Source organism: Python bivittatus, unplaced genomic scaffold (genome assembly GCF_059951505.1).
Source record: "Python bivittatus isolate LINGU-HERP-01145 unplaced genomic scaffold, Pbiv_v1 ctg000570_np1212, whole genome shotgun sequence".
NCBI classification, from domain to species: Eukaryota; Metazoa; Chordata; class Lepidosauria; order Squamata; family Pythonidae; genus Python; species Python bivittatus.
The window spans coordinates 6,659,790-6,677,388 of record NW_028277097.1 but is presented as its reverse complement, the minus strand read 5'-3'; the positions used below and the strand labels follow the sequence as shown (position 1 = coordinate 6,677,388).

The following is a 17,599-nucleotide window of genomic DNA, read 5'->3' as shown; positions in this document are numbered from 1 at the left end:
TTAGGATGCATTGCAGTTACTTAGTTTTAAAGTCAATTATGTGTGAACAGTAGATTCTCAGAATCCAAATAAGGAATCAGTAAGTGAACCAGTTAAACTGGCAAAAGATTTAATCACAGGGGGCTTTTTTTGCATCTAATAATTTATACCTCTAATGATGTTCAAGAAGCATCAACAATTGTATTCCTTCAGAGAATGCAGCCCTGACTAGAAGAGAGAAAGCTGAACTATTCTAGATTTACAAGCTACTTCTTAAAGCTGTAGCATCTTTTATGCATTGAGTTGGTTTATCAGTCCTCATCCAGTCCATTTGTGGGATCAGACAAGAATTCAGAGCTTCTAACTTTTCATATCAGTATGATTGACATGAGAGACAAATTTGAGTGATATCAGTGTATGGTTGATTCTAAACTTTAAACTGCCCCTCCCCCAAAATCACCTGGCAGATTTATATAGATATTGATAACATTCAGGATAAGATTGAACTTTGTAGCAGTCCACAATGTAAGCATTATGGAATTGAAGAGACATTCCCATACACAATCTTCTGTTATTAATCAGCCATAGGAGAAGAATTAAAATATGATGTTTCCTCAAGTCCAGAGTCAGGAAACCTACCACAAGGCTAGCACAGCTGACCGCCACTGAGAACTTTAGCAGAAACAGAAAATTATTTCAGAACAAATTGAACTCCTACAATGGCAGCTGTCCCTGATAACAGTAAAAGGAATGAAGGTAAAAATGAATTATGCAAAACAAAAGAATTTTGAATTTGCAAATAAGCCAAGGAAATGGTTGGCATACAAACTGAGGAAAGAAAAAGAGAAAAAAAATGGTATTAAAAATACAAGATGGAAACACCATAATAACGGATAATTTAAAGATGCAAAAAATATTTATTCTCAATTATATAAAGGAGAAGAAGTTTCCCTGACAAAGGTTGATGAATAATTAAAGAAATAAAATTTACTGAAGATCACAGAAGAACAGAAACAATTAATGAATGGACCTATAACAATAAGGGAAGTTTGTAAAGCTATGAAAAAGGCAAAAATAGGGAAAGCGCCTAGACCAGATGGTTTACTAGTTTCTTATTATAAACATTTTGAAGATGAATGATTACAACCATTGCAGAAAATGATGAATTCAATTTTACACACTGGAAAGATACCAGACAGTTGGATAGAGCCTAATATAGCATTAATACCTAAAGAAGGTCAAGACTTGACTTCACCAAAAAAATTACTGCCCAATATCATTACTGAATAATGACTATTTGTCATTAAGTTATTTATGATTATTTTAGCAGAGAGGATGAAAATGGTTGTACAGGACTTTATTCATAAAGATCAATGTGGGTTTGTACCCAAAAGACAGTTAAGAGATAATATCAGAAACATACTGGACATTTTGGAATACCTAGAACAGCATAATGAAAAACAAGCTGCACTGATCTTTCTAGATGCATAAAAAGCCTTTGACAATTTGAACTGGACTTTCTTGTTTAAACTTTTGGAAGATATAGGCTTTGGTGAGAATTTTATTAAATGGGTAAGATCGATTTATAGTTCACGAAAGGCACAAATAACTGTAAATGGAGAATTAACAAAATCTTGTGAGATACAGAAAGGGACAAGCCCCTGTCATCATTTTTTTAGCTTTGGAAGTATTGAATAGAGACATAAGACAAGATGAGAGAATTGCTGGGGTGAGGATTAAAAGGGAAACATAAATTACAGGCATTTGCTAAAGGTTTGGTGATAAGCTTGGAAGATCCTTTGGAAGGATTAGAAATATTAATGGAAAAACTAAAGGATTTGGGGGTATTAGCTGGCTTTAAAATTAATAACCAAAAGATGAAGATGTTAATAAAGAATATGGAAATGGAAAATCAAATGAAACTGATGGGAAAAAACTGCTTTTAAAATTGAGAAAAAAGTAAAATACTTGGGTATTACTATGACTAATATGAATTGTATGTTATTTCAGAATAATTATTTTATGTTAAGACATGGAATATATTAAGATGGGAGAAACTATTGTCATTGTTGAGGAGAATCTCTGTGATAAAAGTGAATGTATTGCCTAGAATGATGTTTTTGTTTCAAACAATATCTATTTTGATTTTGTATTAGTTTTTATATATACAAACTTTAATAAAAATATTATATAAAAAACAATACCTATTTTGACAACCAATGAACCATTTAAGCAATGTCAGAAAGATATATTTACATTTGTATGGCCAGGGAAAAAGCCAAGGGTTAACTACAAAGTCCTCCAAGATGCAAAGGAACAAGGAGGATTAGGATTGCCTGATTTGAAGTTGTATTTTGCAGCCTGCTGTTTGGTTTGGATGAAAGAGTGGCTGCTGCTGAGAAATAAAAGAATTTTAGAATTAGAAATACACAACCTGAAGTTTGGATGGCATGACTTTCTATGGTATGATAAAGTTAAGGTTAATGTAGCTTTTAAAAATCACTATATTAGAAGTGCCATTTTTAGAATATGGAAAAGATATAAACCCAGATTGTGCCTGAAAATGCCTTTATGGGTCTCTGCACAAGAAGCATTTTATAAGAAAGGAACACCAGGCAAAGAGAGATGGTTAACCTATCAAGAGTTGTTACAACAAGAAGATGGAGAACATAAGATGAAACAAAGACAGCAACTGACTACAGAGGGATTTAGTTTTCAATGGTTTTCATACACACAGATAAGAGAAAGAATTAAGGTAGATAGTAGGATATCTGAAACTGAGCAGCAGAAGATAGATGTTGAAGTTGAATTATGTACAATGATAAACATGTAACTGCTATTAACACCACCCAAAGAGACAATTAAAAGACAAAACTCTTGGCTAGCATTAAAAATCCAGAAGATTCCCCTCTCCATTCTTCTTCTTCTTTTTTTATTGACTGGAATAGATGCTGCTATGGGTAGAGCCACAGATGAAGTCTGAAAAGTAACTACAGTTTCAGAAAAGTGGAAACTGATTTTCCCTTGGATGGCCTTCCTTCTGAAGGAAGGATTCTGGATTTTCTTTTTCTCATGAAGCAATATAGCTTTTTGAAAAATTAAAGTAATAAATTTTCTTTTTATCAGGAATCTAAAACTATAGTTTCTTGTGACTGGAGCTGAGGATTCAGCACCTAATACCATACAACAAAAAAGATCAACCCGGACTACATCTCATAAACAGTATCAAAGAGATTTGGGGAGTTAAAGCAGAAAATATAATCTTATCCACTGGGCAATAAAGATGGCAATTGCAGTAAATAAGTGACATTCAATCATACTTTCAAATTTCAGCTAAGTATACAGTTGGCCATAACTGAATAAAAATAATTGCTTCTTTTACAGAGCTCAGTTTTCATGCAGTGGGTCCTGAGTTTAAACCCTGGGCACTTTGAATATCTTGCAACTTCTGATTAAAAGGATTAGGGGATGTAGAAATGTTGCCAGCCAAGCCTTTAGTGACTTGTGGCCATTCAAAGTAAATGACCCAAACCTTGATTACGGCTAGCATATTTGGACTGCAAAACTCTGATCCACCACTAGATGCTTATAAAGAGTTAGCATTCTGGATTTTTGCAGCTCAGATCTGCTTGTCCTGGCTTTGATAGACTCAACCGTAGCTTCCTAAGTTGTATTTTTTTTCTGAATATTCTAAATATTTCTCCAGAACTGCATTCCAGCCCTTTGCGGGATATGAGGCCAATTGATAATCTAACTCTGAATACTTTTGGAAACTTGAGAACAAGCTGTTTGTGTTCCCAGAGATTATGAGTTAGGGTTAACATTCCATAGTGTTGCTCAAAGCTTATCTTGTGAAAGAAAAGACAAAGCATCTGGGCACAGAATCAGTTTTCAGATAGATGGACTGACAAGTGATCTGCCTAGTTCTGAACTGCCGTCTTGTCCCTAAGAAAGGTTTTGCCTTTCCTAGTTGCTTCTAACCATGAAGGTAAGAGAGTCATCGAGTCAATTTCTACAAATCTATCAAGGGCGGATTTTATTTCTTAAGCAGAAAAGCATAATATGGGGTCAGAACTCCAGAAAGACGGAGTGAGGTGGGATGAGAGAGAATGGACAGCAAGAACTGGAATATGTATCTTTTTGTTAAGCCACTCACATTGTTAGCAGAGCATTTTCAGCAGAGCTTTTCTTCATTCACACGGTGGAAAATCAGATAAAAAAAATAGTTCCAATGTACATACCTTTAGTCATTTCTGCTTCCTTTTCCCTCTTTTTAGGTTTTAACCATTTTGATTCTGTTAGAAATTACAAGCTGCTTTCCTGCTTTTTCCAGGTAAGTGGAATTTGTATTAAAAATAAATCTGAATGTGTCTTAATGAGCAAAGATGGGACCTACAATAAGATGCTTCAACCCTCAGAGGTGTGCTGCTATTCTCAGCTTCAAGCTAGCCATACCTTTTTCCAGAATGCTCCATTTCATGTCACCAGGGTTTTTTTTTTCCTCCACCACCCTCTCCCCACCCCAACTCAAGGAAATGTACATAGTTTTCTCATTTTATCTTCAGAACAAGACTGTGAGCTGGGTTCAGCTGAAAGATGGTGCTTGGTTCCAAAGTTTTCCAGTAAACTTCATAATGAATTTGGACCTGGGAAGCCACTGTCCTCCAGCACTTAAAAGACCACACTATACTGGCTCCTGATGGGAACTGAGTCCATGAACTAAATACTTATGGTTGGCTCCATTAACTGTGCCTTTTCACAGTTAGAAGAGAGATTTTTCTCACTATTCAAGAACAGGAGAAGCTAGATTGTTCAGTTACAGGATTGGTTGAGGATTTGTGAGATCCTTTTTTTTCTTTCTTTTTGGATTGCCATTTTATTTTATTTTAGCTGGGGAATGAGGGAACAACTTGCATGTTAAAAGTGTGGGAATTTTTCCAAAGTAGCTACTCTGTCTATAATTCCCATGTTAAAATGTTGAATACTTGTGGGGAATCTAAAGGATACAAAATGCTTTAACAGTTCTTTCTCACTTATTTGCATAATGTTATGAAATTATTAAGAATGCTGTTTCCCATGTGGTTTCTGGTGTTAAAAAATTGGCTACAATTTTTTGCACTAGAGCAGCATATCCAGAAGTATTCAGATGTACTGGGGCTGCAACTCTCAGAACTCCCTGCCACCATAATTTCTGGCATGATGGTAAGAATTCTGAGTTGTACTTCCAATACAACTGAAGGACACCAAGTTGGGGAAAACAGCTTCAGAGACCAAGGGCCAAAATAGATAAATACGAGCGAGCTGTGTTTGGAGATCTGAATGCTTCCACACAAGGCTTTAATTATCCACTCCCACTCACAAAATTTTATGGAGGTGCAATCATTGTCCAATTCTGCTTGCAACCTTACTATATTTTCCCACTATTCTTTCCTTATAGTAAGAAATCCGTTAAGCAATGTACAAATAAAGTAATAATGATGAAGAGAAAGAATTGAAAGCTTCAGAAGGCTTTGGATGCATATCGTTAGGAGCTATTTAGAGGCATTTTCCAATTTGGAGTAGCAGTGCTCTACGAACAGGATGATTAGCCTTTCACAGCCATCCAGTTTCCCAAGTCAAAACCCACCCTCTGCCCAAACATTGTGCATTTAATGTGAAAAATATAAATCAGGATATCTGATCATGGAATACCTGTACTAATCTGCTTTGTTCTTAATTCAGTGAGGCTTACTTATGAAGTAGCATGTTCTGACCCTAATGTTGGAATTTGTCTTCTGGTTGCAGCAACAATTAGCCTCTCCATGCCTCTGTCTGATATAGTACTTTGGCTCCTAGGGTTGTTCAGTGCTTCAGATTCAATTCCAAAGAGATTCTTTGCAAAATGCAAGCATAACTTCTGGCTGCAACTCTTGAAAGCAGCTGCATCCTTCCTGGCAGCTGCTGCCCATTCCTGAGGGGGAAAATATGTTTATTTTAAAAAGCTGCAGAAAGAGATGCCTGCTTCAAGCCATTTCTTTGGAACTGAATTACTATTAGCTTCAGTAGTAATTTATTTTAATAGCTAAATAACTAGAAAAAAGAAAACAAACTATTTCCACAAAATACAAAATAGTATGTATAAAAACTATAAAAAGGAAAGAAACTAAAAGAGAAAAAGAAAATAAGCACACACATAAGTAAAAGTCTACACGTATTAAATAATATGGAATAATATTAAGAATAATCCCCTGGACCTAAAATATGAATCACCAGCAATACTAACATAATCTAACATTTTAAAATATGATCTTTTGGGGGTGTTTTACTGCCTTTTTTTGTAAAGTGTTGGGAATCCCTGACATATTCAGTTGTATACAAATTTAATATGAAATAAAGTAAACAAGGGAAAAAGAGGAAATAAATACAGATTATTTAGTCTGTGACCGTAAATAAAGCTATCAGCTGAGTAAATGGAAATATTATTTTTTAAACTTACAAAGAAAAAGAAATATATATGACTATGGATGTATATGTATGTGAGTGTGTATGTATGTATTTTATACACACACACACACACACACACACTCATATGTTTTCATGTGGGACAGAAAAAAATGTCCAGATACAGAAAAAATGTTTCATCCCCTTTAGTTTAATGCCTCATTATACCATTTATATTTCTAAACAATTTGAGGGGGCAAATCAGAAAAAATGATTATCTTTTTGTGTTTCCAATTCAAAGACTCAAACTGTTTAGGCCACAGCAAGATGTTAAAATAGCTAATGATTTTATTAGCTGAACCACTACCAGACTAAGTCTCTATGGAAATGAGAGCGGAAGCCTAAATGATAGACATTTTCTATCTCCAAATTTCATTCTGTCTGTAGTGGAAAAAAATACATCTTGACTTTTTCCACTTATTGTCCCAAACTCTGATCCAGCACTGCATTATGGGGAATATTCAGAAAATGAAGATTATTCCTATACAAATAACCCTGTAAATAGGACGGTTCATCTTGGATAACTTATTCTCTTTCAGCAGACCTTCAGTTTAGAATTTTGCTAGATGATGCCACATATAAGCCTCAGATAATGATAATGATGTGGCTCATTGCTTATCAGCATTTTTGAGATTATTATTATTTCTCACGAGAGACTGTAACTATCTCTCTAAATCTGCCATGTTCTTATGAGAGTCAAGATTTTGCACCTGCAGAGGATGTTAATTGCTGAATAAATTCAATAGATAGTAATACTTTGTTCAATCTTTCACTATGGGACTGAGATCTTGTTATAGTGCATCTTGTAGGAGGTCATCCACATGGGCGTGTGTAATTATAGGGCCATCACTATGTCATGTTTTGTGTCCATCTTATTGTCAGGTAAGCATACAGTGTGTCCTGCCCATTTATATTTTCGCTTTTTAATGCTATTGTTACATCTCTGAAGTTAGTTTGTCATCAAATTTCCTCATTTCTGATTTGATCTTTGAGCGAGATCTTTAGCATTTGTCTTTCCACTGCACATTATTTTATTCAAATAACAAATGCTTTAATAAACTAAAAATGAGTATTTCTTCACTGCTTTCTTCTGAGGGGATAAACCCAGAGTCTGTCATTTGTACGTCATGCTAAGTTTGGCTAAACAAATGATGGACAACTTATTGACAAGAGTTGTTCACAGGTAGAGCCAGGGGTTGTGAGCTGATGCACACACTGCCAAGTCTTATGTCTTCATGTGTTCAAATGCTCTCTAAAACCCAGGAAAATATTGTTTTATATTTATACCAGATTAGCAGGAATAATTCTGTAGCATTGTCCCCATATTTATTTGACTGGCCTTTAGACTTGCTGAACTCATATAGTTACATTGGAAATATCTAGAAAATTGTAGTTAAATCTCAAGTTAAGGCTAGAAATAGCTAGTGTTAAGACCAACTGACAGCAACTTTTTAGTTTTTAGTCAGGAGGTTCTCCCAGACCAGGACTGAATCTAGAACTTTTTCAATGAAAAACCTACACCCTGTTATTGTGGTACATCTCTTCCCTCAATGCTGCAATAACTGACAATATTTTTCTTTTTCCATATATAACATCCAGTAGCATTTCTCCAGTCCATTGCAGATGGAATCCATATGGTCCTTGGTCAGAGTGTGATGGCTGTACTAAAACACAGGTACAGTATTATAAACATTTTCTGCATATCTAAATGCTTGGTTCTTTCTCCAAAATCATCAGTTGATTAATCTTTCTGGACTCTTAAAGATTACATACTGGACACGCTAAACTGGCCCTTAATGGTAGAGGTATGAAAGATTGTTTAGCAAACCTGCCAGTTTAAGACTAGCGTTACAGCTATCATGTCAGTGCTCTATCCAGAAAGCCAAAAAATTGGAGGTTAAGGTTGAAATGCCATATGATAGCAATGTAAAAAACTTTATTTGCTTATGGCAACCCACTCCAGTATCCTTGCCAAGAAAACCCCATGGACAATGTTAAAAGGCTAAAAGATATGACGCCGGAAGATGAGCCCCTCAGGTCGGAAGGTGTCCAATATGCTACTGGGGAAGAGCGGAGGGCATTTCCAAGTAGCTCCAGAAAGAGTGAAGCGGCTGGGCCAAAGCCGAAAGGACGTTCAGCTGTGGATGTATCTGGAAGCGAAAAGAAGGTCCGATGCTGTAAAGAACAATATTGTATAGGTACCTGGAATGTAAGATCTATGAACCAAGGCAAGCTGGATGTGGTCAAACATGAGATGACAAGATTGAATGTCGACATCTTGGGAATCAGCGAATTGAAATGGACAGGAATGGGTGAATTTAATTCAGGTAACCATTATATCTACTACTGTGGCCAAGAAACCCTTAGAAGAAATGGAGTTGCACTCATAGTGAATAAGAGAGTGGGAAAGGCAGTAATGGGGTACAACCTCAAAAACGACAGAATGATTTCAGTGCGTATCCAAGGCAAACCATTCAATATCACAGTCATCCAAGTCTATGCCCCAACCACTGATGCTGAAGAAGCTGAAGTTGACCGCTTCTATGAAGACCTACAACACCTTCTAGAACTAGCACCAAAAAGATGTCCTTTTCATCATAGGGGATTGGAATGCTAAAGTAGGAAGTCAAGGAGTAATCGGAATAACAGGCAAGTTTGGCCTTGGAGTACAAAATGAAGCAGGGCAAAGGCTAATAGAGTTCTGTCAAGAGAACAAGCTAGTCATAGCAAACACTCTTTTCCAACAACACAAGAGACGACTCTACACATGGACATCACCAGATGGTCAATACCGAAACCAGATTGATTATATACTTTGCAGCCAAAGATGGAGAAGCTCTATACAGACAGCAAAAACAAGACCAGGAGCTGACTGTGGCTCAGATCATGAGCTTCTTACTGCAAAATTTAGGCTTAAATTGAAGAATGTAGGGAAAACCACTAGACCACTCAGGTATGACTTAGATCATATTCCTTGTGAGTACACAGTGAAGGTGATGAATAGATTTAGAGGATTAGATTTGGTAGACAGAGTGCCTGAAGAACTATGGACGGAGGTCCGTAACATTGTACAGGAGGCAGCAACTAAAACCATCCCAAAGAAAAAGAAATGCAAGAAAGCAAAATGGCTGTCTGATGAGGCTTTACAAATAGCTGTGGAAAGAAGGAATGCGAAAAGCAAGGGTGAAAGGGAAAGATATAAGCAACTGAATGCAGATTTCCAGAGAATAGCAAGGAGAGATAAGAAGGCCTTCTTAAATGAACAATGCAAAGAAATTGAGGAAAACAATAGAATGGGGAAGACTAGAGATCTCTACAAGAAAATTGGAGATATGAAAGGAACGTTTAGTGCAAAGATGGGCATGATAAAGGACAAAAAAGGCAGGGACCTATCAGAAGCAGAAGAGATTAAGAAGCGGTGGCAAGAATACACAGAAGAACTATACAAGAAAGATCTTAATGTCCCTGATGTCCACGCTGGTGTGATCACTGACCTTGAGCCAGACATCCTAGAGAGTGAAGTCAAGTGGGCCTTAGGAAGCATTGCTAACAACAAATGCTAGCAAGGTTATGCTCAAAATCCTACAAGCTAGGCTTCAGCAATACATGAACCGAGAACTACCGGATGTACAAGCTGGGTTTCGAAGAGGCAGAGGAACTAGAGATCAAATCGCCAACATTCGCTGGATCATGGAGAAAGCACGAGATTTCCAGAAAAATATCTACTTCTGCTTCATTGACTATGCAAAAGCCTTTGATTGTGTGGATCACAACAAACTGTGGCAAATTCTTAAAGAGATGGGAGTACCAGACCACCTTACCTGTCTCCTGAGAAATCTGTATGTGGGCCAAGAAGCAACAGTTAGAACCGGTCATGGAACAACCGATTGGTTCAAAATAGGGAAAGGTGTACGACAAGGCTGTATACTGTCACCCTGCTTATTTAACCTATATGCAGAGTACATCATGAGAAATGCCAGGCTGGAAGAATCACAAGCCGGAATCAAGACTGCAGGGAGAATCATCAACAACCTCAGATATGCGGACGATACCACCCTAATGGCAGAAAGTGAAGAAGAACTAAAGAGCCTCTTGATGAGGGTGAAAGAGGAGAGTGCAAAAGCTGGCTTGAAACTCAACATTAAAAAAACTAAGATCATGGCATCTGGACCCATCAATTCCTGGCAAATAGAAGGGGTAGAAATGGAAGCAGTAACAGACTTCATTTATTTGGGCTCCAAGATCACCGCAGACGGAGACTGCAGCCATGAAATTAAAAGACGCTTGCTCCTTGGGAGGAGAGCTATGGCAAGCCTAGATAGCATATTAAAAAGCAGAGACGTCACCTTGCCGACAAAGATCCGCATAGTCAAAGCTATGGTTTTTCCAGTAGTAATGTATGGCTGTGAGAGCTGGACCATAAAAAAGGCCGAGCGCTGAAGAATTGATGCCTTTGAACTGTGGTGCTGGAGAAGACTCTTGAGAGTCCCGTGGACTGCTAGGAGGTCAAACCAGTCAATCTTAAAGGAAATCAACCCTGACTGCTCATTGGAAGGATCGATAATGAATCTCAAGCTCAGATATTTTGGTCACCTAATGCGAAGAGAGATCTCTTTGGAGAAGACCCTGATGCTGGGAAAGATTGAAGGCAAAAGGAGAAGAGGACGGCAGAGGATGAGATGGTTAGATAGCATCACTGAAGCAATGAGCATGAAACTGAGCAAACTCAGGGAGGCAGTGAAGGACAGGAAGGCCTGGCGCAATATGGTTCATGGGGTCACGAAGAGTCGGACACGACTTAACGACTAAACAACAACAACAACCAGATGGCTTCTTTGTGTTGTCCCAAGTCCAATACTCTATCCATTATACCATATGAGTAAACCATTTACCTTTTCAATTGGTTATTGATACAATACATATACAGTAGACTTTTTCTGAATTTTCTGGTATGTTGTATTCTTTCTATTTATTTCATTATACTCTTTCTTCTTTTGCATCTTCTATCTCCTCTCTCCAATGTCAGGCTTTTAACTAAGCCTTCCTGGGTATGTACTTACAAGAGCAAGCTAGAGATGCAGAAATCGAAGTACTCCTCTTCTTGCCACTCTGGGCATTATCTTGCAGAGAAAGCTAACACACAAAATCAGATTCCTTGTCTAGGGCAATTTGTTCAATCAGGCACCATGCTGGTTGGGAATTCCATAATTTCAAGTCCAACCCACCAGGATGCCAGGCTGTGGAAGGCTGGTTTAGTTGTTATTATTCTGACCTGAATTCTCAACAAGAAACAGGACCCTAATTTGGATAGGTATATAATCTTACACACACATATACCACATACAAAATAGGGGCAAGTGAGCTTTTTTCCTCCTAGATTTACTAGCAACGGTATAAAAACAACAATCAAGGAAGGAAGGAAGGAAGGAAGGAAGGAAGGAAGGAAGGAAGGAAGGAAGGAAGGAAGGAAGGAAGGAAGGAAGGAAGGAAGGAAGGAAGGAAGGAAGGAAGGAAGGAAGGAAGGCAGGAAGGAAGGAAGGAAGGAAGGAAGGAAATATTCCACAATTCCAAACACCCCCTGAAATCTCCAGTAATTTTCCTAAGGAATAGATATGTGAGCAAATGTAAGTCTTTGGCCTTTGGCCTTAGTTAATCAAAGGATGCCACAGATCCTTTGGAAGACTAAAAATGAGCACATTTGTCCTGTATCAGCTTGGGTATGTTTTCTTCTGGCAATAGGAGGAACAAAAGGTTCAGAAAGAATTATAATATGGAAGAAAGAAATAAGAGATAAGCAAACCACTTTTGTCTCAGAAGTCATCAACTATCAGTATGTGTCCTGATGAATTATGCCCAAGGGAATGTGTTTCTCACAGGAAAAAGAGACTCCTTATCAGCCCTAAATTAATGTTTTTTGGTTTAGATTCGCAGGCGGACTGTAGCAGTTTATGGACAGTTTGCAGGAAATCCATGTTCAGGAAATTCATTTGAGACTCGTTCATGTGTTCCCACAAGAGGTTGCCCAACAGCAGAAGGATGTGGTGACCGTTTCAGATGTTCTTCAGGTATACAGCTTCAAGAATCTAAGTGACCTGCTGATTGCTCTGTAGTGAAAGCAAATGGGAGCTGCTTGGGAGGCAACAGAGAGAATTATCTGAAATAATTACTTTTCAGGTTTGTTTATCAGATTGTGGTAAAGGGACCATTGGATAAGACCCAGTGCCAAAATACCAGAACTAGATGTCAAACAACACTGTGGTTTTATGAGTCAGGTATCTATAGCTACTCTATAGTGAAATGTAATCATTTGTTCTTGGGTTTCCTTTCTCAGTGCTGGCTGTGAATTTGGGGAATTGTAGACCCAAGAGAACCGAAGACTACCAGATTAAGAAAAGTTGTTTAGATGTTGTCAAAGAGGTCAATTTGTTCATCATTTCTGGTTTTGCCTAAGAGTGTCTTCCCTATCAATATTGTCTATCTTTACAATAACAGGACAATGCATTAGCAAATCATTGGTGTGCAACGGAGATCAAGACTGCTTGGAAGATGGCTCCGATGAAGATAGATGTGAAGAAGTCAAGAAAATATGTGTCGAGAATCCCCCTCTTAGGACACCTCCTAATGTAGAGCTTACGGGATCAGGGTAATTTGCTTTGTAGTTCTTCTGAATGAAAAAGTTATAGTTTTTACTTATCAATCCCTTGTTGAGGAAATCTGGGCAGCATATTTAATGATTAATTGCTATATTAATTATTACAATTAATCATGACCACCTTAATTCTTACAACTAATACTTACTTGGGGGGATAGGCTAATATCTGGCATAAGCAAGTGGCTGGGGCCTTGGACCACATTGGTCCTGTGCGACCTCTCCCTGTGCACTGATCCTGGGGTGCCCCTTGCTTTAGTGAGGAGCTCTGGGAGATGAAGCACCAGAAGAGATGCCTGGAGCACTGTTGGAGGAAGACTTGGATCAAGTTTGATTGAACATGGATAAGAGCCCATATTAGGGATTACCTTGTGGCAATAAGGGCAGCAAAATGTCAGTATACCTCTACCTTTATTGCATTTACTGATAGCCATTCAGCAGCCCAGTTTAGGGTGCTGGACAAGGAGGGGCCCCAGGACTACTTACAGGGCTGCTGTGTGGAATATTCTGGTTATCTGGCAGATAAAGTCACTCAGATCTGCTCTGACTTGGGGTAGGATGTTGGAGCCCCTTTTGGGTGTTTGATGGGTTGTTGACCAGATTTGCCACCTTGTTCCTGTTATATGCTTTTTGAATGGTAAATCGTTGTTTTGTTTTTATGTCCTGAGCTGCCCAGAGGCAACTGGAGTTGAGCAGCACCTAAGTTGAATAAAATAAAAAATATATATTTTTTCTGTGTTGCAAATGGGTAGCATACTAAAAGCTGAGGTCAAAGCATATCATTTTGCCTAAGTCTGCAGAATCTCTTTGAGGTGCAGTTCAATCCAGGTTCCATGCTCAGAGCATCAGTTCTTTTTATGTATATCTGCACATCTCTATCCAACACGTACAGCATAAGATGGTTTGTAATAATTTATATTAGCTGCTTTGTCACCACTGTGGCTAAGAAGGAATCCCATTCCATATTTCTTTCCTTGGATAGATACTGTTTTCCCAAGTTGGAATTTCTGGACAATTAGATCATAACATCAAGTCAGGTTTTCATGTTATGTCAGGCTATCCTTTTAAGGATTCCTTAACAGATCATTGTGTTTTAACAAAACATTTTAGCTGGTTATTCTAATCTTTTACTTGTAGAAGAAATAAGAACACTTTTGTCTGAGTTGAGCCAAAGTTGAAGACAAAGGAAGGTCTAGGCAGGCGGGCGAATGCCCACATACAAGTGCAGTATGGAAAAAGCTCAAAAATTGTTCAACTCACTTAGCAAATTGCACAAAATGAGCAGCCAGACACACCCATATTTTTGGCATTATAGGGCAGTCTTGCTCAACTTGGGAGCCCTCCAGATGTGTAATTTCAACTCTCAGAATTCTCAACAATGGAATTCTGGGAATTGATTCATATATCTGGAAGACATCTACATTGTGGAGGGCTATTATAGGTCTTATACCTGAAGTACAGATGAAGAAGTAAGAGATCTAGTGGCTGCTTCTTCAAGAAAATCATCATGAGTCCACTCAGAATGGTTTTATTTGTGGTTGAAGACAAATACCTTATCTGAAATGCTTGGGCCTTTATTTTGGATTGTCCCCTTTGCTGGATTCACACATATCATCCAGAGCAATAATGTGGCTCATTTGCCTTTGGTTGTCTGGCATGTGATGTGCACTCATTCACTGTGGTTTGTAAGACATGATATAGAGCATGTATAACTCAGTTAACTGGGGTTTATTCAATAAACCATGGTTAAGCATGTTTTTGCATGATGTGTTCAAATTGGGATTTTGATGAACAGCTATTGCTTTCCTCCAGTCTCATTGGCTGGCTGATCTTGATGGATTGACTGGTACTTCAGCACAAAGACTAGGATATTATTTCAAAGCGTATAAATTATAGGCTTTATGCATTGCTGTGGCCTTGTGGATGGCTTCACTTTCAAGTGAATATAAAGACGAGAGAGATTGGCCACTGTTGCATTAATATGGGATTAAAATGTAGCTTATCAAGACAGTTGCCATAGAGATCTTAATGTGTCCTCTTTATGTAGCATGCTGTTGTACACTATCAGCTTTGTGGCTTACAGAAATTCATTATAGGCTTTCCTTTTCTTTCCATAATTTAATCATGATTATAATCTATAGATGTACCAATGCTTAGTTCTACAGCTGACATTCTAGATCTTGTGTTTATAGTTACATTATAACTTCATTTGCTTGCAGCTTTGATGCCCTAACTGGTAAAAGCAGAGGTGGGGTCATTGACACTAAGACTTTTGGTGGCCAGTGTCGTAAGGTCTTCAGTGGTGACCGGAGAGAATATTATCGTCTGAGTGAAAATGTCCTTGCTTATACATTTGAGGTGTGGTTATCTTATTTTACTATTTAGCATATTTCTAATCTATCCATGACCGGACTTTAAAAAAAGTCAGATCAATTATTGAATTACACAGGAAACAAGGCGAAAAATAACAAAGTATAGAAACCATTATAAAGTTTGACATCGAAACTAACTATAAAAATGCATTGGAAAAGGGGAATCTTGTAGCCCACTACTCAAAGGTTATGCCTCCAGAGAACACAGTCTGCTAGCAGGGATCCCAGCTAAGAAGAAACTCTTCTTTGTCGCCACCCATCTAACTTTATTTGGTGATGGCCCACAAAGGAGTGCCTTGAAGGATGACTAAAATGTCCCACAGGTTAAACTCTGTCTTGGGTATCCCCATCAAATACCGCTAATGGGCAATTTAGTTATTAGTGTAAGCCCTTTACTAATTAATATAATTTCAGGCCTCTTTTGAAGAAAATTAGATTTGGAGGAGCACAAATGGTTACAGTTCTGCTCATAAGAAAAAACAAAGTTTTATTGGATTCAACACTTTCCAAATGGGATGAAATAGTTCCCAGTTGGGGCCCAAGCCTGATTTAGCTGAAGCTGCCTCATTTTTCAGGCCTCCATCCTGGCTAATCCTTGATGTGATTTGCAATGTTGGTAGCTATGTGCTTCTCTACTTCTGTGATTCCATCTCTAATCCAAATTACTCTTCTGACTTTCCATCCTGACAAAGAAGGCTAGTCATAGGTTTTAGAGGCTGCATCAGGGAAGTAAACTGCAGTTGCATGTCCAAGAATGCAGCTCCTTTTCTGCATCCATGACAAAGCTGCAGGGCCCTCTTGTCACAGGTGGATCCCTTAGAGTAAAGGCAGGAGAGAGAAGGAATGTGAGTGCCCAGCGTGTAAGAGAAATGTTACAGCCTTAAGGGACTAGAAGGCACAAGATAATATAGATTAAGGGGAGCTGATTGTTTTATGAATCTTGCTTGCTTGCTTGCTTGGAGGAAGATCTGATAGTCAACTGAAGCCACTCCTTTACTAAATAATGGATGAAAAAGGCACCCTGCTTTCATTACAGTTTGGTTTGTCTATTTATAATGTCAATTTAAAATTTAATTAGCAGCTTTCTTATCCAAAACAATATTTTGATATGCCCTCATGGAAGGCATGATGTAAAGCGGCAGAGGGGGACTCTCAGACAAATTCAGAAAGTTAGAATAGTTTCAGATCTTTCCAAGTGCTGATTAACTCTTGCTCCAGTCTCTAATCCTGTAGTAAACAGGACAATTAATTTTATAAAAGATTTTACAATTTGTACAATTTGGAAAAAAAATGTGAGTCACTGTGAATGACAGTCTCAGTGAAGTGATGGGCAGAATGTTTCCAGATAGTAAAATAATTGAGAAATATGCATAAAATGCATAAACGCCAGTTGTCTTATTCGTTATGTCAAAAAAGAGAGCACGAGAGCTATCTCTAAGGAATGATCACAAGCTCTGGTGATTAAGAAAAACCCTTTTCATACAGTTCATTCTTCTGATAAGGATAGCCAATATTTGTCACCTTCTCAAGATCCAGTTTGGATTCGCTTTCTGGACATGCCCATAGTAAACTATGCAGATGCTGAAAATATTCCAAAGGCCATTGAAAAATATATCTGATTCAGGATTCAATCTAAAAAACTGTATGGCTTTCAGTGTCTCGATAATGATTGGCAAACACAATGGAGTTCCAAATTCTCTTTAGAAGAAACAAAGTGGCAGGGAAATGTATGGTATTGTCATCCCATTTAATAATCTTAGGATTATTAAACCATTAGTCATACTTGAGAAGGAAGATGATGTACTGTCCATTGATATCTCCAAAGAAGACTTTTAGAAGTCATACCAAGATTGATAGATTTTGCTGCACCTCGTCTGACTAAGAAGCTGAATGTTGATGGATCATCTGAAATTGCCAAGTTCTGTGCTAAAATGGGGAGACTTTTTTGGATTATCCTGTTATTTATGAACATTTCCAAACAGTGTGGTTCTTGGTTATTTGGCAAGCCTGCTGGGAATTCTGGGAGCTCTAGTCCCAGCACCTGCAATGCTTATGTCAACAGTATTTCATCTTGACAAAACCTGCATTGTGGAGGCAACCTATATCCATCCCAAAAGCC

The 17,599-nt window shown here is 38.0% G+C and overlaps 1 protein-coding gene across 2 annotated transcripts in view; it reads left to right on the top strand.

Annotated features, from left to right (window-relative positions):
* The first annotated feature begins 3,673 nt into the window (after nt 1-3,673).
* The window catches only part of C7 (complement C7), a 36,348-nt gene continuing 22,422 nt past the window's right edge, over nt 3,674-17,599 (top strand). Inside the window, exons 1-6 of one of the 2 annotated variants that reach the window (XM_088152781.1) lie at nt 3,674-3,967; nt 4,257-4,312; nt 8,062-8,134; nt 12,383-12,524; nt 12,952-13,102; nt 15,328-15,466. In XM_088152781.1, the coding sequence (XP_088008907.1) occupies nt 3,962-3,967; nt 4,257-4,312; nt 8,062-8,134; nt 12,383-12,524; nt 12,952-13,102; nt 15,328-15,466 (567 nt within the window). In that variant the 5' untranslated portion in view covers nt 3,674-3,961. Of the gene's footprint in view, nt 3,968-4,256; nt 4,313-8,058; nt 8,135-12,382; nt 12,525-12,951; nt 13,103-15,327; nt 15,467-17,599 lie in introns of both variants that reach the window. The other variant, XM_088152780.1, reaches the window with a different exon arrangement.